Source organism: Chinchilla lanigera, unplaced genomic scaffold (assembly GCF_000276665.1).
Source record: "Chinchilla lanigera isolate Chin_1 unplaced genomic scaffold, ChiLan1.0 scaffold00065, whole genome shotgun sequence".
Lineage (NCBI taxonomy): Eukaryota > Metazoa > Chordata > Mammalia > Rodentia > Chinchillidae > Chinchilla > Chinchilla lanigera.
In genome coordinates this window covers 4,318,715-4,344,152 of record NW_004955466.1, presented here as the reverse complement: position 1 = coordinate 4,344,152, position 25,438 = coordinate 4,318,715, and the positions used below count along the sequence as shown (strand labels likewise).

Below are 25,438 nucleotides of genomic sequence, written 5' to 3'. Positions count from 1 at the left end.
AAGTTTATTTAAAATTTTATTTGAAATTTTGTTTAAAATTAAAATAAATTTATTTAGAATATTTTAAGTTCATTTAAAATATAATTTTTTTCCTATACATGAAACCTATGATAAAGTTTAGTTTATAAATTAGACACAGTAAGAGATTAACATCCCTACTTTTTCACTGATTAGTAATTTTAATAAAAGAGATCACAGAGGGGTGAAATATGGCACTTTCAGTGCTATCTCCTGGAAGGACAGGCCTTCGAAGCGTCAGAGTTCAAACTAGGACCATTTAAATGGGTAGACAGATCGTCAAGGTTACAAGTATTAGACAGGAGCCTTTAGACAAAGACGGTCAGTGGTCAGATGGCCTACTACACCTCTTAGTTTTTCTTTCAAATATTAGGTGCTAAAATAAAACTTATTTTAAAAGATTCTTAGATGTCTTGGACAGTTTCTCAGTTATCTGTGCAAAGTTCTGATTTAGTTGTATAGAGTTTGGTTTGAGTCTATCTGTAAGTCCAAATCGTGTTTTGTATCAAAATTTATGTTAAGAAGCACTCTTTGGTCTGATAAAATATCCCTCAGGTATCCTTCAGGATACTTTTTCTATTTTCACAGCACTTAATCTAATCTTCATCATAGGACTTTCAGCAATGCACACAAATTAGGAAAACCTTGATATCAGGCAGAATGGAGGGCTTCGTAAATGCTGGATGGAAGCTAGAGGTCTTTCCCTCTGAGTTTCCGTTTGATTCTTAAGTAATAAAGCTCAGCCAAGAGTTATGCCATGTTTGGATATGTCGTTTCTGTGTATGTCAGTATGATATCTCTCTGATGTACTGAATTTGCACTTTCCCATAACTGAAGATACCAGAGATAACCACTTAAGAGCTCTGAGATGCTGTTCTGAGAACACATCTTTAGGTTCCTGAATAATATGTTCCACTGTTGGCACAGGTAGGGTTAATTGAGATAGTTGAGATTAGCTGAGATAGTTGCCTTACTGAGAGCTACAAAAATTCCCAGGGAGTTTTATTGAAATACCACGTTTTTAGTTGCCAAATTTGTGGCTCCCTCAAAGCCAAACTTACAAAGTTCAATATTCTCTGTCACTTCACTGACTAAATGCAGAACACAATAAAGCTAATGGCTGAGAAGACATCATAGGTTTGCCCTGGAGTTTTTTCCCAAAGGCCTATGTAAAAGGCAAGACATTTTTAAGGTCAAAAATTACTAACAGTGAAATCAAGATCTGCCAGTGCACTACTCAGTAAAAATGTTTGGCCAACTGTAGTTATTTCATCTAATACTTGTATCACTATTTATACTATCTAAACATAGAACAAGTGCTTGTAGGAAGGCCACTAGAATTTCAAAAGCATCATGCCTCCTTTCCACTGAGAAAGGGATGTTTCCTTCAGGTCGTTTTGTCGCTGTTGTTGTTGTTCAGGAAAAGAACAGAAATTTTATTGTCAAGTTCAAAATGCGGTTGAAGTGACTGATGGAAAAAAGAACAAACCTCATCCATTGTACCTAATACAACAGATACCCCCACCATAGGCGGGGTTTTGCCAATATCTTTAAGGCATAGGAAGAGCAGAGTGTGAATGCCTTGGAGATATTTCTCAAAAAGTATAGAGCAACAACTTTCCTTTTGGAAGAAAATCCAACTGGGCACAACTTAAGTCTGGCCATGACAGTATCCCATATTTCGTCCCCATTTTTTGATTACTGTTGTGTGAAATGTCAAAATTTCTGCATGGACATTATAAGGGAGGAAGCCCACAAATTCCTCTGCCAGGTTATGACATTCACTGACAAACCACCAACAGGGGTAGGTGCTTCTCCCCTGCTAGATTCATTGCTTTGTCAGTGATAATGGAAAAGATGTCTGAGTTTTTCACTTCCCTGAGAGATTCCTTCCTAATACAGCTCTCAGATCTGTAGCATCTATTTCTGCTGTGTTTTAGAACAGAGGATGTGTTAATTTTAACCTATTTATCTATTTTGGGAAACCACTTCTCCCAGATTTGTATAGTACTTTGTTTTGGAAAACCAGTGTAGCTGACTGGCCTTTAAAAAAGTTGCATTTTTTTTAGCAATAAAAATTCATTATAAGAATGAATATGGATGGTAAAGACTAATTTTTGAATTTCATAGCAATGATAGAAATGAAAGATGAATACTGGGTGAGTGTGAGTATCAGTCTTTATGAAGAATTTGGTTTTGTGTAATCTAGTGAAGCAGTACAAGTAAGTTAGACTGCCAATGTTGTTTGCCTTCACAGGTCTATAATGACAGATCTATACTACCTCAGTCAAACAGATGGAGCAGGTGACTGGCGGGAAAAAGAAGCCAAAGATCTAACTGAGCTGGTCCAACGAAGAATAACATATCTCCAGGTAAGAAGGTTAGGTTGAGAAATAAATTTTGAGTGAAAAAAGAAGAAAAATCATAATAAAACTAAAACTAAGAATTACTGCTTGTCTTCCAAGCCCTTGTTTTTTGAAATTATTCATTTTGTATATTTATTCAGGGACACAATGTGGTGCCTTGAGTGGAACACAAAAGTGGCTAAAACAAGGTCCCTGCCTATCTTAGCTGCTTTCTTGTTTCTGAGACACAATACCTAACACTGATGAATATTACACCCTAATGATCTAGTGACCTCCTCAGAGCCCCACCTGTGAATGAGCACATGAGGCTTCCAGGGACATCTAGATACAAACCACAAGGCACTCCTAAGAGAAGCTACTTTGTATGCACACATACACAAAGCCTGTAATGCAATTATGGACCTGCTGCATTTTTCATAGGAGAAAGAACATGAAATGCTTATTGGAGTTTGGAGAAGTAAACGTCAGAGATCATTTTATAAATTGAACTGAATTGCAAAGGGTAGTCAGGTAGAGTTTGGACACATATAAATAGAGGGGGAAAAAAAGACCAACTGGAGGATATGATGTGAGCATTAGCCTATTTCCAGGAAAAACTAGTATGGGACCCCAAATGAGAAAGGTAATTCAGGTCGTCTGGATGTTTAGATTGTATGAAAAGGAGGGATGGAAAAGAAGCCAGAAAAGTAGGTTTGGAAGCAGATTGCAGAGGTTAAGCTCTGTGGTATTAATGCAGTAAGTGCTTCACAAAAATTTTTGTTTTGTAAACGTTATGGTAATAAATAGGAAATCTTAATTTCTGTATTCTAGCTCTTACTAATGTGTATATGTAGTATTACCTACTTGTAGGGAAAAAAATCTATGTTTGAAATTTGTTTTTCTGCTCATTATATTACAAGCATTTTTCTATTTTTTAATTAGTACAAGTTTGCAGTGATGTTTACAGTCTTTGTGTGGAGTTGGTACATGGACAGTTAATATCTTAATTCCTTTTTCCATTCCCTTTCACTTTCCTCCCTAACCCTCCTCCCGGGTCTTGAGTCCTTTCCATTTGAGAAAGACCCTCCCTACTTCCTATTATCTTTTATTTCACTCTTTCTTTATAGTTTGGGTTTCTCACATACGAGAAACCACGCAATATTTAAGCTTGTGTGTCTGATTTATTTTCACTTAACGTTATGGTCTCAGGGTACATCCATTTTTCTATAAATGACTCGAGTTTATCTTTCTTTATGGCAATGTAGCTTTTAAAAGGTTTTAACATATAAGAGTGGCCTGGTAACAGTGGTGCTTTATTTGATATTAATCTGAAAGTGGTGTTTTGGTTGAACTATACAGTATTAGTATTTGAAGAGTCTAGAGGTGCAGAGGTCATTTAAGATAGGAGGACCATAGCGTAGGTGAGAAATATTGAGGAGTGTGACAGTTTGCATTGGAAGTGAAGAAACACAGTTTGAGACTGGGGAAATGGAACTGATAAGCAAGCCTTACCAAATGGGGGAAAGGGTTGAAATGGCTGGGAATGGGAGTGTCATTAACTGACAAAAACCTGAGCCAACAGTTTTCAGGAGAAAACAGTGAATTGATAGAATTCTTCAAAACTGAACAGTGCTTAAAAGTGAATGACATGGACCATCTTCCACCCTACTCTTTTCTAATGCTATCGATGGCATCGTTTCTGTGTCTAGTCACTGTGCATTCAAGATTAAAAGCAAAATGGGAGCCAGATATGTTTTAAGGTGCAGATTTCCCTACATGTAAGTATTAAAAAAAATGTTTATAGAGATCATTAAATGCCAGCTTGATCTTGGCATGCTGTCTTGGTCTCATACCCCCGTGACCATTTATCAGAGGACTGTGCAGAATGAAAAACACTTCACCTTCTATAGGGAAGAGGTAGTTTTCTCCTGTCAGTTTTCAGTGAACTGTGAACAGCTGGTGCTGGAGAACCATCACCTTTATTTAAAATGGAAATAATAGTTTCTGAGCTTTTTCCATCTCTACGTAATCATTCGGTTTTTACCCATTATATTTAAACTATGATCTGGTCATAGTTCAGCACCCTGTACTAACAAGTACCTGCCACTTCCTTTAGGTTTATTTTCTTTCTCTCTCTCTCTCTGTGTCTCTGTGTCTCTGTTTTTAAGCAGCCATGTCCTTTCACCTATATTAATTTGATCTTCTGTATCCTGATTTATGTTATATGTTAGAGAATTTCACTTAAAATTCATATTCATGGTTTAAAATTACACTGACTTCTTTAATTCTTTAAACCGTAGCAAAGCATTTTACTTGGACTTTAACTTAAATTTCAAATACCGCAATTTAACAAATCCTTTTATGCTTTTTTTGTCAATTGAAAAAGAAAAGGTAGCATTTTAATATTCAAGGAGTGGCAGAAAATCTCAGTAGGAAAGCTATACTGCTAGTCTGGTGTGGTGGTGCATGCCTGTAATCCCAGCACTGGAGAGGCTGAGGCAGGAGGATTTCTACAAGTTCAAGGGCAACTTGGACTACATAGTGAGTTTAGGGGCAGCCTGAACTATACAGAAAGACTCTGTCTCAAAAAACAAAAACAAAAAAAAAAAAATAAAGTTATACTTCAGAAGAATATTTTTCTTTTATTAAGTCTGGCAGGTTTTCATCATTTAAATGTTTTATTATATTTTTGATAAACACTTCATGTAATTCTGTATCTTTCAATGCTCAGCTTAGAAACTACTGATTAGGTATTTGAAAACATTTTCAGATTTACTTTTTAAAATTTTTTATTTTTTATTAGTGTGTGTTTGCAGTACATAATGATTACATTCCTCGTGGGGAATTGGCACATGCACATAACACATCTTAATTCTTTTTTCATCTTCTTCCCCTCCCCTCCTTTCCCTCCTCCCTGCAAAAGATCCACTTCTACCTGTCTTTCATCCTGTCCTTGATTTATATTTTGGGTTTCCTCATATAAGCGAATATGATTTTTAAGCTTGTGAGTCTGATTTGGAATTAACCTAATCAAGAAAGTGAGATACTTCTGCAACAAAAACTGCAGTATTCTCTCTAAAGAAGAAGATTAAAGAGGACATTAGGAAATGGAAAGATGTCCCCTGCTTCTGGATAAGCAGAACCAATATTGTCAAAACGGCCATACTTCCAAAGCTGCTATATGGATTCATTGCAGTCCCAATCAGAATATAAATGGCATTCCTCAGAGGACTAGAGAAAACAGTGATAAAGTTCATATGGAGCTAGAAGAGACCCAGAATAGAAAAAGCATATCCGAGGCAACAAGAACAAAGCAAGAGGCATAGTCACAATCCTGGATTTCAAGTATAGTTACAGTGATAACATAGCATGGCGCTGGCATACAAACTGACATGTGGACCAGTGGAACAGAATAGAACTGACATGTGGACCAGCGGAACAAATAGAACAACCACAGGTGTGTTCAACTGTCTAATCTTTGACAAAGTGGACAAAAACGTAGGCTAGAGGCAAGATTGCCTCTATGTTTTTTAATAACACTAATGAAATTTATTACCAGCTCTGATTAACAGCAATAACCATTTATTAAGTGCTGATTTTTCAAATTACAGTGCAAAAAATAATCCATAGAACAACAACAAACAATAATCCAGAGCAATTAATTTAATAGCAGGTTTCATTTTTAAGCTTTCTTTCCATAATTTTATGATACTGAGCCAATATCATAATTTCTCAGGAAAATCATACAGGTCAGCTGTAAGATGAACTTTGATCTCAGTTTTAGGTTTCCATTCGTCCTAGGTCTTGATTTTACTTGGATTAGCAACTGTCTAGAGATTAGCAACTGTTTAGAGATGCTGGAAAATATAAAAGTACTTTGGGCAGCTAAATTTCAATGGGGTGAAGTGCAAAATTCTCTGTAGGGTTGAAGCCCCTTATAGTTTGTATAGCTATATTATGTTCTCTGCAGAGTTGAAGCCCTGTATAGCTTGGTTTGCAAAGATTAAACTGATTAATCTTATTGAAGACAACCCCAGATACAGTATTTGAGTCAAGTAGAAATATCAAGTAAATCTCCTAACTTCATGGTCTTTTTATATGTTTATCTAACAAGTTCTTCACCTATATGTGCCAGGTGTGTATGTAATATAGGTTTATTCTAGATTTTGTGCTAGTCATTACTCTTCTGTTATGTAAGTCATAATAGGTTAAATGCTATGGTATTGTTTATAGTTCACTACTTTTTCTTTCTTTTCTCTTTTGTCAGTTCCAGGGATCAAACCCTGGGCCTAGTTAGTTAATGCACAAATGCTAAGCAACCGCTCTACCACTGAACCATATTGCCAGCTCTGTAAGTCTCCTTTTCTGATATTCACCATCAGACTCACTTTTAAAACTTCACTGTGCTATATTATCATTATGAGTCCACTTTTTACCACAGCATGTCATTTTCCTTTGAGTATTTTACCTGAAAGAAATGTAAAATGTAGCAAATAGTGTGTGTGCATGTGCACATATATGTGCATGTTCTATGGACAATTGCTGTTCTATGGGTTTTGTTTTTGTTTAGCTTTTTGTTATTGTTTGTTTAGTTTTAGTTTTTGTTTTTTTTTTTGGTTTTTTTTTTCTGGTACCGGGAACCGAACTCACAACCTTGCACTTGCCAGGCAGGCGCTTTGCCGCTGAGCTAAATCCCCAGCCCCTGTTATTGTTTGTTTAGGCTTTGAAGAGGACTTAGATTACTGGAAATTGGCAGGTTATAATTTTCTCTTTTTTTGGAGAGAAAACTAAAAGATGTAAAATATCTCACTTTTTAAATGGGGGTAGAAATTTGTTTTCTATCCAAAAATAAGTCTTGCTGGAGAAATAGAAATTAATTTTCTCCTCTATGTATTTCCTTGACTGGGAATGGTGCTTTCGAATTTAATAGGGCCGGATCATACAAGGGATATGTTCTGGACAGTATTAAACATATATTTAAGCTTGTGGAGTAACCTTCCATTCTAACACAGGATATGTCTGACCCTATTCTTCTTTGATAGGACTTTTGATAGGAGTAATGCTTTAAAGTAGTTTTAAAGCAGGAATATAGCAGGAATTTTATTTATCTGCTGCTCTACTGACCGTGAGATTAAATCAATCATTGGATATTCTCAAAATTATCTTCTTCCAAATGATTTAGATAGCTGAGTTATTTCTCTTTTTTTTTCTGTACTGTTCATTTTATTTAATTTTTAAAACTTAATTTTATTGGTAGTTTTTAGATACACATAATGATCACATTCATCATAAGAAAATTATACTTATATGTGATGCTTTTTTCTCCAATCCCTACCCCTCCTGTATCTGAGGTGTTTCTGCCTAACCAAGGTAAAAGCAGTGATGATGATATCTGGAACACATTAGAAAAAGTTGTCAGTGTAACTACATTGAGATAGTTATTAAGTATTTAAAGCTGGAGTGTGAAGAAACTTAAAGTCTTTCTGTTTGAGACAAGGTATTAGTTTGAGAGAAGATCAACTAGAGAAAACCAGTTTCTCAGAAATGAGACTTAAAGCAGATACTGAGAAAGAGAATACCTTTTCCAAGCAAAAATATAAGCCATTTAATTTAAACTAATAAGAAGAAGTGATACTTGGGTATAGTAGCAAGAATAGTTTTCCTAGGTCAAAGATAGCTGTGCTTTATTAAAAGTTGGCCAAGATCAAAGATGATGATAGTAACTAAAGAAAATGTATTGAAGGTAGTTTTCCAGTTTTATGAAAACTTACTGCATCTTGAAATCTTACAGATTTTACAATCTTTGCATGTGGGAGCCTGTGTCTGATTCAATAGTTCATTAGTTCATTTATTCCTAAAGAACTATATTTTATGTTCTGGACATTAGATATGAAAGTGGTGAAGCAAAGTGTGGTGTCTGCCCTTGGGAAGTTCAAAAGATACTAACATTTTTAATCAGACTGAATTGATGGTCTTCAGATGTACTCACTGGACAGCATGCACTAATGTGTGCACACACCTCACACTTTATTAAAACTTTATTAAAACTCCCTTTAATTCTTTGTTTTGATGTTGGTATTTCTATTTGGGTCTTCCTACTATTTCCCATACCCTAGTGCTCTTCCCCAAATGTAGTGTAAATTTTTCCTATAGACTCTTACATCACTTCTTTTAAAAGTTACTTATTCATGAATATGAAACTTTAATGAATATGAAAATAAGAGAGTTAGTGAACCCTTTTGTACCCATCACCCATATTTACTCAGTTTTATTTCATCTGTACTGCCTCTGCTCCTTATCATGTCCAGGGCTATTTTGAAGCAAATCTCAGATATTTTATAATTTTATTAAATATTTTAGTATGAATATACCATTTCAAATTGTAGCCACATATTGTCATACCCAAGTAATCATTCTTTAGTATTACTAAATAAGCAATCATTGATCAAATTTCCTTTACTGCTAAACACATTTTTATGTGTCATTTAAAAATAATTATCATAATTGTCACATGAATAAACTGATTTTAAATTCTATATATTTTTTACTTTCTGGAATGGAAGTGTAAAGGAGACATTTTCAGAAGAAATACTAATATTACCTGCTTTGTTAAAAAAATAAATCATACTACTTTAGAATAATTGGGAAGAATGACAGATGCAGAAACTAAAAGTAAAATTAGGTGAGAATAAAATAAAAAGACTGAACCAATGGAGCTAAGAAAAAAATACATGTCATCTCAAGTAAAAAAGCAAAAGATAAATATCAAAGCCAGCTAATTTTACTTGACTAAAAATTTGAAATTTTTTGTTTTGTCGTGTAAAAGATTGAACAAAGGGCCTTCTGCATGCAAGGCAAGTGCTCTACCGCTGAGATATATCCCCTGCTCCATATTTATTAGTCATTACTTAGTTGAATTTTCCAGAAAACAGTTTCTCCTCATGAATATTTCTTATTATTTGTTAAAGCACACAATTAAATATTTTGGAACATTTTTAAATGTAATTACTGCTTATTGTCTTTATTTCATAAATAATGATGTTATGAAATTATTTACTGGCCTTCATACAAAAGTAACACTTTTGTGTGCTTGTATTTGTTATTTAATTTGCAGACAAGAACCTGGAAGAATAATAGATCATATCTTATGTTCTCTTGTTTTTAATTTTTGGGTTTTTATTGTTGTTGTTGTGGTTGTTTTCTCTTTGACAAGACCCCACTCTATAATCCAGGCTGTCCTTGAACTTACTATGTAACCCAGCCTGGTTTTAAACTCATAGTGATCCTCCTTTCACTACCTCCCCAGTACTGGATTGCAGGCATGTGCCACTATGGGCAACTTATCCTGTTAACATTTTGATTTTAATGGTTCCTTCTCCAAACAGAATTAATTACATTGGAATATTCCATGGAGTAAATAAATCAATGAGTTAATGAATAAGTGGATGACCACTTTAAAACCAGAATGAAGTCTGTAATGTAACACTGTGAGAACTGGTGTGTGGTGGTACTCTTTAGCTCTGTGCTGTGTTCCTAACCCTGTAACAGTGGTGGCATATTTATACATGTTCCATAAATTATTTGAATGAATAAATTTAAAATGTGAGCCCAAATTGCCAGTGGAAAGAAATCTAAAATCAAAGAAAAATACAGTTAGGTGCTTAACATAAATATAAAGGTTTACTGATGACTTAAACTTCAAAGTAGGTTTTCACTGTTTTGCAGTAGCTTTTCCCTTTGGTGGATTCTTAAAGATACAATAGATATAAGTATTTAGTATATAATTTGGTAAGTTCTATCATATAGTATAGAACAATCCAAATAGTATACATTATCTGTCACTCTGAGCATTTTAGCCACGCCCCTTTGTGTTCCCTCCATCTGTTCTCAGGCCCAGCACAAATATGCTTTCTATCATTACCAGTTAGTTTTATTATATAGACTTTTATAACAATGGAGCTATATAATACATACTGTTTGTGTAGCTTCCTGTACTCAGGAAAATCATTTTGAGATTCTTCCATATGTATGTATCAGTAGTTCATTACTTTTAATGTGTGAGGGGCTGGGGTATTGTGCCTGCCTGGCATGGCATTTGATATCCGATTCCAAAAAAGAAAAAATGTTTGAGTGGTATTACATTGTATGGTTATACCACAGTTTATTTTTTCAGTTGTGTTTTGATGGGCATGTACTTGTTTCCAGTTTAGGGTCATTAGGGATAAACTTTCATGAAAATTCAGGAATAAGTGTTTACATAAATGGGCTTTCATTTGTCTTGAGTAAATACCTACAAGTAGAATTGCTAAGTCATAATAAAATGTTTAATCTTTTAAAAAAGTGTTGAACTAGTTTTGAAACTGGTTATACCATTTATATTTTGGTTCCAGTTCTTCGAAATTCTCATTAATACTTGGGACATGAATCTTTTTAATGTTAGCCATACATTGTTGTGTGAGCATCAACTATTGTTGAATCTCTCTCTCTCTCTCTCTTTTTCTGACAGTCCTGCTAAATTCCCTGACTGGGCTCAAACTGGCAATTCTCCTGCCTCACCTTCCTTTTTTTTTTTTTTTTTTTTTTTTTTTTTTAAAAATTTTTTTATTTTAAAGAGTAAAAGAAGGATAACATATAATAATGGGGGGGCTTACCAAATTACAGACAAAGTGGTAGGAAATTATCAATTGTTACTGTTTTACATATTGTTATCTACAAGATAATTTCTCAGGAAAACAAATAGACAAATAATAGTGGGTTACAGACAAAAGAGGTAGGAGATTATCAATAGTTGTTGTACTATACTTTGGTATCTTCAAAGTGGCTTCTAGAGAAAATAAATAGAGCTATACATGAGTGACCTATTGAATAATCATTAACTATTCTCAATGGTTGTTGCAGGAAACACGTAATAATAAACATACATCCATTTACAAAATAGCATAGGAACAATACAAACATTACAAAGTTATGGATAGATTAGTGGGAAAATATCAATGGCTGCTATAATACATGGTGGTATCTTTAAAGTGGTTTCTCAGGAAGACAGAGATACACAAGAAGGATCTAACAAGTAGTTATACAGTCTAAGGGTGGTGAAAAATAGTGTATTACCTCCTCACCAGTGACTCCTTTCACTGAGGTATGACAGCCGGAAGGAAGGCCAGGATTGACAAGAAGGACCGAGAGACTTGCACCTGTGTGTAGCAACAGGCTGTTTTCTTGTTCCTCCATAGTCATGATTATCCGGGGCTCCTCGATGGAGATGACAGTCTGGCCAGAGGGAGAAGGCAGAGTATGCCCCGGGGCCCCTTATTCCTGTTGGACTAACTGGTAGCATGGGTCTGAGCTCTGGGGCCTCCACTTCAGAGGGCAGACCAATCTCCAGTGGTCACCTTTGCATTCAGGGCATGGCCCATGGGGCCTCTTAGGGCAGTTCCTCTTGAGGTGGCCTGGCTTTTAACAGTGGTAGCAAATGAATGCAGTTGTGGAGTTATTCTTGGGGCCCTGGGAATCAGACTTTGGGTTTGTTTCTCTTAGTGGTGCAGCAAAAGCAGCTGCTTTTTCTCAGTCTCTTTGTTTTCTCTCCTTGGCCTCCTCCCCGTCAGGGCTATAGAATACTGAGGAGGCAATTCTTACTAACATCTCAAGTGAGCCATCTGGGGTGAAAGTCATTTTTTGTAGCATTTTCCCTCCAGCCTCCCATCACATTGAGACCCCACAACCAGTTAGTGTCCTCTCCCTAGCCGTCAGCACAGGCAGCAGGAATCTTGCTGCAGACCTCTCTGGAGCTCCATGCGTTCCTCCACCGCAGCCTGTACTGTCAGGGGAAGAATGGCTTCCAGGGGATCTCCCCAGGAAATGCGCAAGGTCCTCCTGGTTTCCACCTTCCTGATGGTTCTCGTGACCCCAGTCCACTAGACCATTGACTCTTTGGGCTTAGTCTGTATTCTCGTGTTCTGAGTCCCCTTGTTTAGCAGCTGCTCCTCCGCTGACTCTGGGCCTTTCTGGTTCTCAATGGCAGGGGCAAGAGTGACGCATTGTGTGGCATGTATTCCCAGGGGATTCTCCATGTCGGAATGATTCACGCAAGTCCGCGGGTAGGCCTCCGCAGCCGGTGTGTGGTGGGCCAATTGTGTCATTGCTTCTCTGAGCCATGATAATTCTCAATTGCGTGGTGGTGGCTGGTGTGAGGGCTGGTGCGCGCTAGCACTCCCAGCTGTGCGTCTTCCCAGGCACTGGGGGCCCTCCTCCCAGGTGCCTGCGAGGCCGGGGGCTGGCCCAAAGGCCAGCTTTCCCCGCCACACCTACCCCACCTTCGCAAAATGCTGGAGTTACAGACATGTGCCATCACTCCTAGCTTTGTTTAAACTGGGTAATCGTTTTCTTATGTTCTTTATATTTTAGGTATGAGTCCTTTGTCTGATACATGTTTTAGAAATCATCTCTTTCGGCTTATAGCTTGCTTATGTATTTTATTAACAGTGTCTATTCAAGAACAAAAGTTTTGGGGCTGGGAATTTAGCTCAGCAGCACAGCGCCTGCCTGGCAAGCGCAAGGTTGTGAGTTCGATTCCCGGTACCGGAAAAAAAAAAAAAAAAGAACAAAAGTTTTTAAACTAATGAAATCTACCTTTAAAATCTGTATGTATAGGTTGTGTTTTTATGTTTCATATTTATAAAATTTTTGCCAAATCTAAGATGACTAGATTCTTTTTTCTCATTTTCTTCTAGGAATTTCATAATTTAGTGCTTACGTTTAAGTCTGTGTTCCTTCTTGAGCTTGATATAAACTTAAGAGTTTAGGTGCTCATAGCTATCTAAGTGGTCAAGAATCGTTTGTTTAGTGGTTGTCCTGTCCCTGTTGCCTTGGCACTTTTGTTAAAACCCAGTTGATGACAGCCATGTATCTTTTCTTTTACCAATACCACACTGTCTTGGTTACTGTAGCTTTATAACCAAGTGATGAAAGCAAGTAGTGTGATTTCTTCAACTGAGTTTATTCCTTGTCAAAATTTTAACTCCTTTGTATTTGCATTTTTTCTTTTTTGGAGGAGGTTTTTTTTGTTTTGTTTTTTTCTTGAGAGGGTCTCTCTGTATATAGTCTAGGTTGTGTCCTTGAACTTGCTATGTATCCCAGGCTGGTTTTGAACTTTTGATTCTCCTGTGTCAGCCTCCCAACTGCAGGGATTATAGATGTGTGCCACCATGCCCAGCTCATGTATGTCTTAGAGTCACCTTGTTTGAATGTTTTGAGTACATAGAAGTAAAATTAATTTTTGTATTTTGATCTTATATTCTGCCACTTTTCCAAAATTACTTACTACTTTTAGTAGCTTTCTTATCATGACATCTGCAAATAAATGTCATTTCCATTCTTGATGCCTTTGGTACTAATCTTGTTATAGTCCTTAATTTAATTAAGTAGCATAGTTTTCTAACACCATAACCACAAATTTAGTTTTGAATCCATTTATAATCCTTGCCAAAGTCTAAATTTCAAATATGAGGTTTTTTTTGTTTTTTTTTTTTTAGGTGTTGGGGGAGGCTAAGACAAGGTCTCACTATGTAGTTCAGGATGGCCTTAAACTTACTAGTAGCCCAGGCTTCCCTCAACCTTGCAACAGTCCTCCTGCATCAGCCTCCATGGTGCTATAATTACAGATATGTACTGCCATACTCAGCTGAGATTCTGACACTGTACTCAATATAACTCTGTCAGCCTTTTGTCATTTTTAAGTTTACATATTTCTTAAATAATTGGATAAAGAGGCTTTTATAACATCATTTCTCATTAAAAGAATATACAAGAATGCATAATATGCTTAATATGTGTGACCTAGAAATAAGGTAACTAATGGCATCTTAGTTGCTACTCCCTAACTTGTTTAATCTCAGACGGTAGCAATACTTAATAAGAGTTTTACTCTTTTATCTTTCTTTTTTCCTCCACTCTCTTTGAAGCCGGTTATACATACTGGATTCGTGCATCCATGTAACACATTTGACCACTTTCATCCCACCGCCCTCCTTGCCTCTCCCAACCCTAGTTTCACATTTTTGGTGGGGCTCAGTTTGCATCTTTTACTCAGATCCGTCTCCCCATTTCCCATCCTTGTGCTCCTTCCCTCTTAATCCTTTCCTCTTGTCAAAATAGTCTCCCTTCTACTTTTCTGTCATTTTTTTATTTCATATATTAGAACATGGGATATTTATCTTACTGAGTAAGACAGATATTTGGCTTATTTCACTCAATATGATCTCCAAGTTCACCCATTTTCTTGTGAATGAATTTCATTCTTCCTGTGGTTGAATAATATGTATATATGTGCAGTTTCTTTATTCATCTGCTAATGGACATCTAGGCTAGTTCTGTATCATGGCTATTATGAATTGTGCCACAATAAACATGGGTATGGAGCTGTCTCTACAATGTGCTGACTTTGTTTGGCTGTATAGCAAGGCGTGATGTAGATGGATCACGTGGTGGCTCTTGTTTGTTTTTTGAGGAACCTCCATCCTTTCCATAGTGGCTATACTAGTTTACATTCTCCACCAGCTATGTAGAGGGTTTCCTGTTCCCCCACGCCCTCCTCAGCACACACAGATTTCTGTATTCCTGATGGCAGCCTTTCTGACTGGGGGAGATGGACTCTCAGTGTAGTTTTGTTTTGTTTTGTTTTGGTTTTGGTTTTTTCTGGTACCGGGAATCGAACTCATGACCTTGCGCTTGCCAGGCAGGTGCTGTTGCTGCTGAGCTAAATCCCCAGCCCCCTCAGTATAGTTTTGATCTTCCTCTCTCTACAACTGTGTCCTCCGACTGTCTGCTACCCAGTCACTGCAGCAGGGTGACCATAGAGACCCTGAGGTGTGGTTGTTCTGTGACTCCTGATTCCCTGGAGTAGCTCAGACTTAAGCAGTGGTTCCTGATTATATCATTATTCTGTATGGTGGGTGCGGCAGTGAATTCCTATCCACAACTAGCTTGCCATGCCGCAGCAGTCATTTTCAGAGTGAAACCTAAACTTTTTGCAGCTTACAATAGATGAATTTTTCCTGGGGCAGCACTGCCAGTATGTTGTTTATTACTGGGGCTGCCAGCTCTTTCTAGGCTTACCTTGTGTTTGCCAAATTAGGTCCCCAACCCTAGGAGCCAGGGTTAGCTGTTTAGACTGCTTCATTCTTTTCTCTGCATTGCATTCTGCTTCTTTGTGAGTTTTTGCTTTCCTGTAGGTACTTTTTTAATGTGAGTTTTTGCTTTCCTGTAGGTACTTTTTTAAATACCTGAAGCTCTTTGTTTTTCTTGCTAAGTAGTTGTTTTCTAGGTACCTCAATTTCCAGGTCCCAGAAAAGTTGTGATTTACTGCTGGTTCTACCCTGCCATCTTTAATCCTGTTCTTTTATCTATTAGCTAAAATTTTCATCATCCTCAAAACAATACTTGTGGTGCTTTCACAGGCGCTAATAGACACGTGCAGTTTAGTGAAAAATTGAGTCATCCAATACATGTTTTAGCTGAGGTCAAACAAGGTTCCTTTGCATTCGTGTTTCAACTCATACTATAAACAAATGAGATTTTTGGTATATTTAGTGTCATGTTTTGATTTTTGTGGGGTTTTTTTTGAGAGGTAATTTTACTGTTTAAGATGGTCCCTAAGTGCAGTGCTAAAGTACTCTTTAGTGCTACTAAGCATGAAAAAGCTGTGATCTTTGCCTGGTTGGGAAAATAAGTATGTTACATACACTGTATTCAAGCACAGTTAACAGTGCCGTTGGTTGTGAGTTCAGTGTTAATGAATCAACATTATGCATTAAATAAATCGATAATATATATTAAACAAATATGTTAAATGGGACATAAACTTGTCTCTAAAAAGAAACACATATGGGCTGAGGAATGTAGCTTAGTGGTAGAGACCTTGCCTAGTATGAGCAAGGCCCTACATTCAGTCCCCAGCAAGGCCCTATGTTCAGTCCTCAAAAACAAAAACAGAAACATAGAAAACAAGGTTAAATATACAAAATTGACAAAAATGCTGTGACCAGAGGCAACTCTGTTGTTTTCCCTCAGTATTTGCTAATTCAGTGTGTGTGGCAAAGTTATAATTGGTGTGAAAAATGAGGACCGAGCAGTTCTGTCTCATGCACAGTATAACAGAGCAAGATGAGCTTGCCTCTAGTCAAAATTTTGTTTTATGTTATATTTGCTTTTTTCATTAAAGAATACTAATCTGACTAGAAGCTTCCTTCTCTATCACTCCTTAGAGTTTGCAGCACTTTTTCAAATTGGCTAGCCTATAATTTTATATTATCTCTGTTCACTTCCTACCTCAAATCTTTGTCCAAGTCAGCCTTACTCTAAGTGTGAGTCTTGGTGACCATTGACCATAACTGAATGACCTCTTTGACTACTCTTTTGTCTCAAGTCGGTAACACTGCTTCTGCTTTCACACTGTACTTTCTTAGCTAAGGACAGAATACTGAGAATATAAAATAAACTATGAATATGGCTTGTGATAATCTTAAAATCATATAACAGCTGTACAAGGTACATATTTATGTAATCAACTAAAATACACAGATGTGCTCTAGCCCTAGGAAATGGACATAGTGGTTCTCACAGATGGATTATGTACTGCGGAAGCACTTCTAACATGTTGGGATGCTTGAGTGCTTATACATATGCCGTTATAGATTTGACATCTACATCTGTATTGTCAGTTCTAGCAGATATCAGGGTAGGGTAGTGTATGTCACTTGCATAGGTCCTATCCTTTCAAAAGCCCAACTGTGGGTTTGTAGTAATTGTTCTTCCCTATAGAAAATTGAGGCATTCATTATATTGGTGTTACAGTGGACTTAAGGTTTGGGTCAAACATACTATCAGTCGGTGGTGAAATAGCCAGCTATCTCAAGGTTTCCATAAAGTCCTTTAGTTGGGAAGGTGGAAGGGAGCAGATGTTTCTTCTTGTTCTGGTATTTTAAAGAATATTCAAGGAAGCTGTACAGATGAAGAACTTTTGTAAGCAGCTCTTTCTGAGCACTTTATATATACAAAGCATTATGAAAAGTAACTTATAATATGGATGTCATTATGGTCAGTATACAGACAAGCAAAAATAAGGCTTAGAGAGGTTTGTATAACTTCTTCAGTAAATGGCAGAGGGAAGAGGAAGAGTCTTGTCTCCAAGTCTGTGTATTCACCATTAGTAAGAAGCTTGAGGACCTAGGCCTTTTCTGGCTTTATTTGTCCTTCTGTTTTTTTGTTTGTTCTTTTGTTTTCTCATTGCTTGTATAAAGGTGAGTGAATGGATATAAGCTTCAGGTGTGCCCTTAACCAGCTGGTGAACACACTTCTTCTGTAGCTATCCATCATGAGGAACAAGGAACCTTGCTACAGAGACTATAAATGATTTGATATTATCTCATGTAACTAATGAGTAGAGTGCCATAGTTTGAATAGGAACAGTATTCTCTAAAGGCCCATATGTTGGTCCCTTGGTCCCTGAGTGATACTGCTGAGAGGTGCTGTGGGCTTCAGGAGATGGATGTCCTTATGAGAAGTCCTCAGGTCACTGCAGGCATGCCTTTAAAGGAGACTGTGGGACCTGGCATCTCAGTCCATGCTTCCTGAATTGTCTCCCTGTCTTAGCTGTGCTGTGCTGTCCTCACCAGAGAGCCAAAGGAATGGGGACGCCTGTTCTTGGGCTGGAACCTCCAGAGCCATGAGCCAAGATTAACCGTTTCCCTTTATAAGTAAATTGTTCCATAACTTTCACTATAGAAACGCATAGCTGACTGATACATGGAGGAAAGCAAAGTGTAACTTTTAGTTAAACAAATAAAATCATGAAATAATGAAGTTTCTGAAAGTAGGTTCTACCTGTATATGATTCCTACTCTAAAGATTTCTTTTTCATTGACACTGCAAGCAGTTACCAGTTCTGGAAACAGAACATTTATAGAAGTTAGTAGATCATATAAGCTGAGGGGGAGGGGAGCAGTCAATAAACCTGAAAGAAAAGGAAATTGGTAGTATGGAAATGCCATAGAAGGTATGTTTTAAAAGTAGTTATCTTTGTCTTTAATCATAGCATGAAGGGTAATTTGCTTTCTGTGTTTTATAAAAAGTGTTTTGTAAGAAGTTTACAGTGGTGGTTTAACATAGATGTTGTGGTCACGTATCTTTGAGATAACAGTACCTGACGTTCACAGCTTAAAGGAGGATATTTCAGTCCATGGTCAGTTGGCTCTAAGAAAGGAAGAAAGGCATAGGGGAAGTGCCTGGTCACAGACAAACTGCTCACATCATTATGGCCAGGCAACAGCAGAGAGAAGCACGAAGAAAGGAGAGATATCCTTCTAGCAAATTGGCTATATTGCCCCAATAATTCAATTATGTTCCAAAACTATGAGTACATGAGGCCTTTGAGGAACATTCTGTATCTAAAGCTGTAACGATAGATTTAATATGCTAAGCAGATTAAAATTTTGGTAATCAGAGATGTGGGTAGAAAACGTTAAGCACATCCTGACCTGTCCTTTACATCTATGGTATATCTTCTTTGCAGCTGGTAAGAAAACAATATCAGTTTTTCCTATCCAACTTTAAATTTCATTTCATTCATAGTAGATATGATGGAAGATTCAAAATGACTAGGTAGATGTCACAAGAAAGAAGAGAAGATTTTAGAAGCTCAGATATTAGGGAAATAATACTGCTGTGGGTTGACTGTCCCATATCCTTAATGCTTGGGTCCAGAAGAGTTTTGGGTTTCAGATTTTGTTTTTAAGGATATTTGCACATACGTAATGAGATAGCTTGATGAGACCCAAGTTAAAACATGAAATTTGTTGGAGTTTCATACATGCATAGCCTACATATAATTTTATATAATATTTTTAGTATGCATGCAATTTTACTACAGCCTATCATGAAGTCACATTTAGAATTTTCTTTTATTTTGCACTTTGTTTATATTTTGGGTTTCTCATATCAGAGAAACCATGCTATATTTAAGATAATAGGAAGTAGGGAGATCTTTCTCAAATAGTAAGGGATCAAGAGATGGAGAGAGAGGAAAGAGGATGTAAAAGGGATTAAGATGTATTATGTATGTGTACCAACTCCACACAAGAAATGTAAACATTATGTACTACAAACATGTACTAATAAAAATAAATTTTACAAAAACAATTTTTCCGGTTAAACAGTAGTATTTATCTACTGGCCTACATTCAGATGCATGTATTTAACATGTAGCAAAATATTTTAATAAATGATTTCTGAAATTTAAAAAAAACAAGGAATTTTTTACTTTTGACCTCATTTTGCTGCTCAAAAATCCTTTTTATATTTTGTAACATGTTTGGATTTCAGATTTTTGGATTAGGGCTGCTTGACCTGTAATATGACTAGAAAGTAATGAGATGTGGATGAATAGCTTTAAATTTACTGAGGAATTAAATCTATGTGGCTCATTAAGGGTTAATGGGTCTCAGAAATTCTATCAAACAAAATGCAAAAGAGAAAATAAGACACAGATGCTTCCTTTAGGGTGCCTAGTTTCTGCTCTCCTTGTCTGATGTTGCTTTTCCTGTTTGCTGACCTGGTTTTGTTTTGTTTGTTTTGCAATCCTGAGGACCGAATCCAGGGCCTCACGCATGCCAGTCTGTTTTTATAAATTTTATTGGCCTAAACCAGATGTCAACAAGCTACTGCCTTTAGACCTCCAGTCCAAATATCTTTTAAGTAAAGTTATATTGGAACCTGGACCTGACATTTGTTGATATGTCACCTGTGACGACTCTGAAGCAACAGTCACAGTCAAATTTCAACAGGGAATATATGATACAACCTACAGAGACAGAGCTATTTGCATTCTGGTTGTTTACCTACAAGAAGTTTGCTGACCCTGGCCTTGACAGTGATGGAAATTATTATTAAATATTTTTTATTAAATATATTTTATTAAATATTTTTATCTTCTCTTTTCCTTTCTTTCCTCCTCCTGCTAATTCTGTTCCTTTCCCTGTGTGCTAACTTCTATCAGTATTTTTGGTATTAGCTCTCTGGGGATATGTCTTTGCCTGCCTTAAGCCCAAATAATTACTTTTGACCATTTATGAGGCCAAGGATGTGCACTGCTTAGAACAGCAGAACCAGTTGTGAAAAGTATGTAAGGACTCCCATCTTTCTCATAGACTGGCCACTGGTTCACTTTAGGTCATTATTAAGAGCATAATGAGTTTAAAATACAATAAGGAATAGAGTTAATTGGTGGTGAAGCTTGTGGGACCAAATCCTGATTTATTTTGAATAATAACAGATTCTGCAGGAGGAGATTTGAAGCATCCATATTAATGAAATCAATTTTGATTTTAATTTATCTTAATTTCTTATGTGCTCGAGGTGGGGAGGGAATAAGGATTAATAACATTTTTAAAATTCCTAATGTTTTTCTATTCTATTTTATAGTAACATGCTGAGCCATTATTGTCTTGCTTTCGTAGTAGCCAGAAAGTTTAAAATCCATATGGGAAAGGAAGCATGTTGAGATTTCAATATGGAGAAGTAGAGTCTCTGACTATGCTGAATAGAGACATATCATTATTTTTACTTTTTCTTGTTGCTTTCTTCTCCCAACTATTTCATGTCTTTCCTATTATTGTTGCATCTTTTATCCCCGTCTCTTCATTGACATAAGATCTCTTTATTATTAAACAAAATATATCACTTATAAAAATGTGACACTATTACTACATGCCCACATACCGTCATTTCTTCCACAGTGATGAAGCATATCAAAGGCTGTCTAGGAATGTTGGAAGAATTCTAGTAACATTTTACTAATAAAATAGCCCCGAAGTTTAGACGTTGCTCTTGGTCAGTCTACTTGAGGTTGGTGGAGTTTTTTTTTTTGTATTTTCATTTATTTATTTTATTTTTATTTATGGTCTGAATCCTTTCCCCTTGAAGTGGTTAGATTGGCTGAACTTCCTGGGTGTGGAAGTGACAGAGCTAGCAGAGGGGATGATTTCTCAGTTCTAAGAAACATCAGAAATAGAGATGTGTTGCTATAGTGTCTCATGTAAGGTGGTTGGTTGAGTTTAGGAATAGGATAAGGCTGTGTGTTTGCTTTTGTAACCAAAGGACCCAGTATGCTATCTTTTGTATTTATATAATGGATACAAAAGGAAATAAAGCTGAACACTGAGGGAATTGTGTGTGTGTGTATGTTTAAAATATGTGGGTTTGAACCCTGGGCCTTTGCCCTGAGCTACATTCCCAGCCATTTTTTTTATTTTGAGACAAGGTCTCATTAAGTAACTGAGTTGCGACCTCAGCTTCTGCCGCCAAATCAGTCTGGGCGGGCTTTTAAATATAGAGTCCTTGAATTCACAGCCTCTATCTCATAGAGCCTTGGGTTAGTGTCTTTAAATGTTCACTTAATAGAGTCTATTTCTTAAAATAAATTCTGTATTTTTCCTTTTACAAAAGAAGATATAATATTCTAGTAACATTAAAATTGTTGAAAAGTTCGTTTACCACTTTTAAAATGAACTTACATCAGCAAACGCCACGAGAAACAGTCATTTGCCGGCAAATGAGTAGGTAACATAGTTGTGAATTAAAATTACATTAAATGTTTGAAAATATATTGAGTTTAAAATAGTTTTAGGAAGGTGTAGCAAATCCACTATACCCTACTCTTTCTTATGTTACAACAAAAAAAGTCCTGTGTACAATGAATTTCCTGTGCTATGTGTGTTGCTTATTTGTTTATGTATTGGTTTTGCCTTCTGTGTGGCTAAATCAAAGGTGCTGAGAAATGCCAATGGCTGGAGAAAAGAAAGACCCATTTTGATTATTGTAGGTAAACATAAAAATGTAAACATTTATTGACATGCACTGCATCTGTGGGAGTGAACATGTACTTCCTGTACAATGAGAGCACCCCATCTCTTCCCCTTCTCCCCACAGTCCCTCACCGGGCATTGCAGCTGCAGACAATGAATGGAGCTGCAGTAGTTGTTGGTAGCCCTCCCCAGTGGACGCTACAACCATGGAAGACTGTAGTAGCCAAAGCCCTGATAGAACTTGAAATAGTGGGGCGGTTCCCTTTTCCCTGCCAACTAGAGAGTAGAGGTATAGAGGTAAAGAAAGGGATTTTTTTAAAAATATGTTGGAAATCCTGAACAGACATCTGAACCTCCTGTGCATGAAACTGAGCAGAACAATACAGAAAATTGTTGGAGAACTAGGGTGTGCTATGTGTGTTATGCAAATTTCAGACTGGTTTCTAGGTTAGCCCGGTGTGCAGAACAAAACCATATTGAAAAGCCTTTAAAAATTAAATTGAAATTTGAATCACAAGTTTAAATCTTGGCTAAAACATGCTCACCAAATCCCCACCCCTTGCACCAGTGGGGATTGAATGCCCTGCCTCACACTAAGTCACATCTCTAGCACTTTTTCTATTTTGAGAAGAGTCTCACTAAGTTACCCATGCTGAGCTCAAATTTGTGATTCTCCTGCCTCAGTCTCCCATTGTGCTGGGGATTATTAAAGTGTATCACTGTGCATTTTGAAAATAAACATGTTGGCTGTGTACTAAAATAGAAAATTGAAATAGAAAACAGAATATCATAATAGTTGTCACCATACCAAGACCTAGGCAAACCTCAGTTCAAATAATAAAAGACAATTAGCAGACATCACACTGAGATGGCACAGGTGCTGGAGTTATCCAATAAAGATTTTAAAGAAGCTGTAATAAAAATGCTCCAGTAGCAAACTGTAAGCCTAAAACAAATGAGAAAATAGAGTGCCTCAGCAAAGAAATAGATGATATAAAGAGGAACCAAATGGACATTTTGAAATGAGAAATAAAATAACACATAAAAATGGGCTCAAAAAAATATGGGCTCAATAGCTGGGCTTGGTGGCATAATCTCAGTGCTTTGGTAGGCAGAGGCAGGAGGATTACAAATTGAAGCCCACCTAGAAAATTTAGCTATTTAGCAAAACCTTGTCTCTAAATTTAAAAAAGAGGCTGGGGGAGTGGGGCAAAGCATCTAGCTCAGTGTGAAGGGCCTGGGGTCAATCCCCACTACCGTGGAAGCGAGGGAGGGTCCTCATAGAAGTGGTACACCAAAGTTAGTACCCATCTAGATAACAGAGTGAATAAAGATTGAAAACAAGTAAACAGTCTTAAGGATGTCTCGGGCAGTAACAAAAACATCTTTATATTTGCATTATTGGAATCTCAGAAGAGGAGTAGGAGTGAAACTGAAGAAAACGTTTGAAGAAGTGATTGAAACTTCCTAAATTTGGTAAACCTGCATATTCAAAACATTGAGCAAATTCCTAACAAGCCAAACCCAAAGAAATTCATTCCCAGGTAATCGTAAGTACTTTACTAAAAACAAAAGACAATGAAGAAAATGTTGAAAGCAGCCAGAGACATGAAATGCATTAGCTATAGGGAATCAATTTGCAGGACTGCGGATTTCTGACCAGAAAACACAGAGGCCAAGACAAGTAGCAAAACATTAAAGTGCCAAAAGAAAAGAACTAGCAACGCAGGATTTTTCATCCAGTGAAGATACAGTGAAGTAAAATAAAGACACTTTCAGACAAAGGAAAACTAACACAATTCTTCCCTAGCAGACTTTAAGAAAGGAAATTTTTTAGGCAGAACTGATGACAGAGCAAAGCTTGGATCATAACTGTGGAGAGTGCAAATGAAAGAGTAGATTTAGGAAACTGACTCTCAAGCTTTTAAAGTGTTTGACAGCAAAATTTCTAACATTGTCTCATATGGTTATCAGTGTATATGAAGGTAATTATAAAGAGTTATGTCATAGAAGCGAGGAGAGTAAAGGGACTCAAGAGGTAGTAAGATTCTTCTATTCCACTTACAATGATAAAACATTAATGAGTAGACTCCACATAAATTCTGTGTATATACTGTGATCCCTAGATCAACTACTAAAAATTCTCTACAGAGAGATGTATTTAAAAACGCTATAGTCAGGCGTCAAGACGCGTACCTGTAATCCCAGCGCTCAGGAGGCTGAGGTAGGAGAATCACTGGGAATTTTGAGGCCTCCCTGAGCTACTGCACATAGCAACACCTTGTCTCAGGGGGTGGGGTGTGTATGCTGAGGGTATTAGCTCAGTGTGAAGGCCTTAGGTTCCATCCCCAGTACCAAAACAAAACAAAATTAAAGAAAGCACTGTTTAAAAAAAAATTAATGAACTGATAAATAACTAGCAAGACTGACTGGAGACACAGATAAAATGTGTACTAATAGATAATTGAATATACATATCATACATGAAGTGAAATAGAGAGGATGTCACTAGAGACCTACAAACATTGAAAAGATAGTAAAAGAATGCTTTTAAAAGCTGTATCCACAGATTTTAAGCTGTGTTCCCATGATCACTCTTTCTGGTGTTGATGCCTTTGTGTAGTCTTTTCCCTTTAGTGTGGTGTTAACCTGTTACTTTCTTCTATCCAGTAGAATATGGCAAAGGTCTTGGTATGTCACATGATTACATTCCATTATATTATAGGTATAATGACTTCTTGCTGGTAGATTTTCTCTAAAAACTCTCCCTGCTGAATTGAAGAAATAATGGAAAACCCATATGCAAGCAGCTAAGGGCAAACTCCATTCAATAACTATCGGGGGCCAGTGTCTCTGTGTGATAGCTGCAAGAAAATAAATTCTGAATGAATTGTAAGTGCTTCTTCCCCAGCTCCAAAGGAAAATGCTGCAAAATTTTTGGTACTGCCTTGGGATTCTAAGCAGAGGACCCATCTAAGTTGTGTCCAGATTCCTGAGCCACAGTAACTATGAGATAACAATTGTATATTGTTTTAAGCTGCTGAATTTGTTCTGCTTGGTTACACAATAGAAAATGAATACATCCACCAAGCATTTAAAAACTAAACAGTACCAGTTCCACATAATATTTTCCAAGTAATAGAAGGAAACACTTCCCAACTCATTTCTTTCTTACTTTCTATTCTTTTTTTTTCTTTCTTTTTTTTTTTTTTTTTTTTT

The 25,438-nt window shown here is 36.7% G+C and overlaps 1 protein-coding gene across 1 annotated transcript in view; it reads left to right on the top strand.

The window, feature by feature from the left end:
• Positions 1 to 25,438, top strand: part of Fut8 (fucosyltransferase 8 (alpha (1,6) fucosyltransferase)) — a gene marked incomplete at its 5' end in the record, with an annotated part of 233,529 nt that overhangs the window by 137,790 nt on the left and 70,301 nt on the right. Inside the window, 1 exon segment of the mRNA XM_013521985.1 lies at positions 2,276 to 2,390. Within this exon segment, the coding sequence (XP_013377439.1) occupies positions 2,276 to 2,390 (115 nt within the window).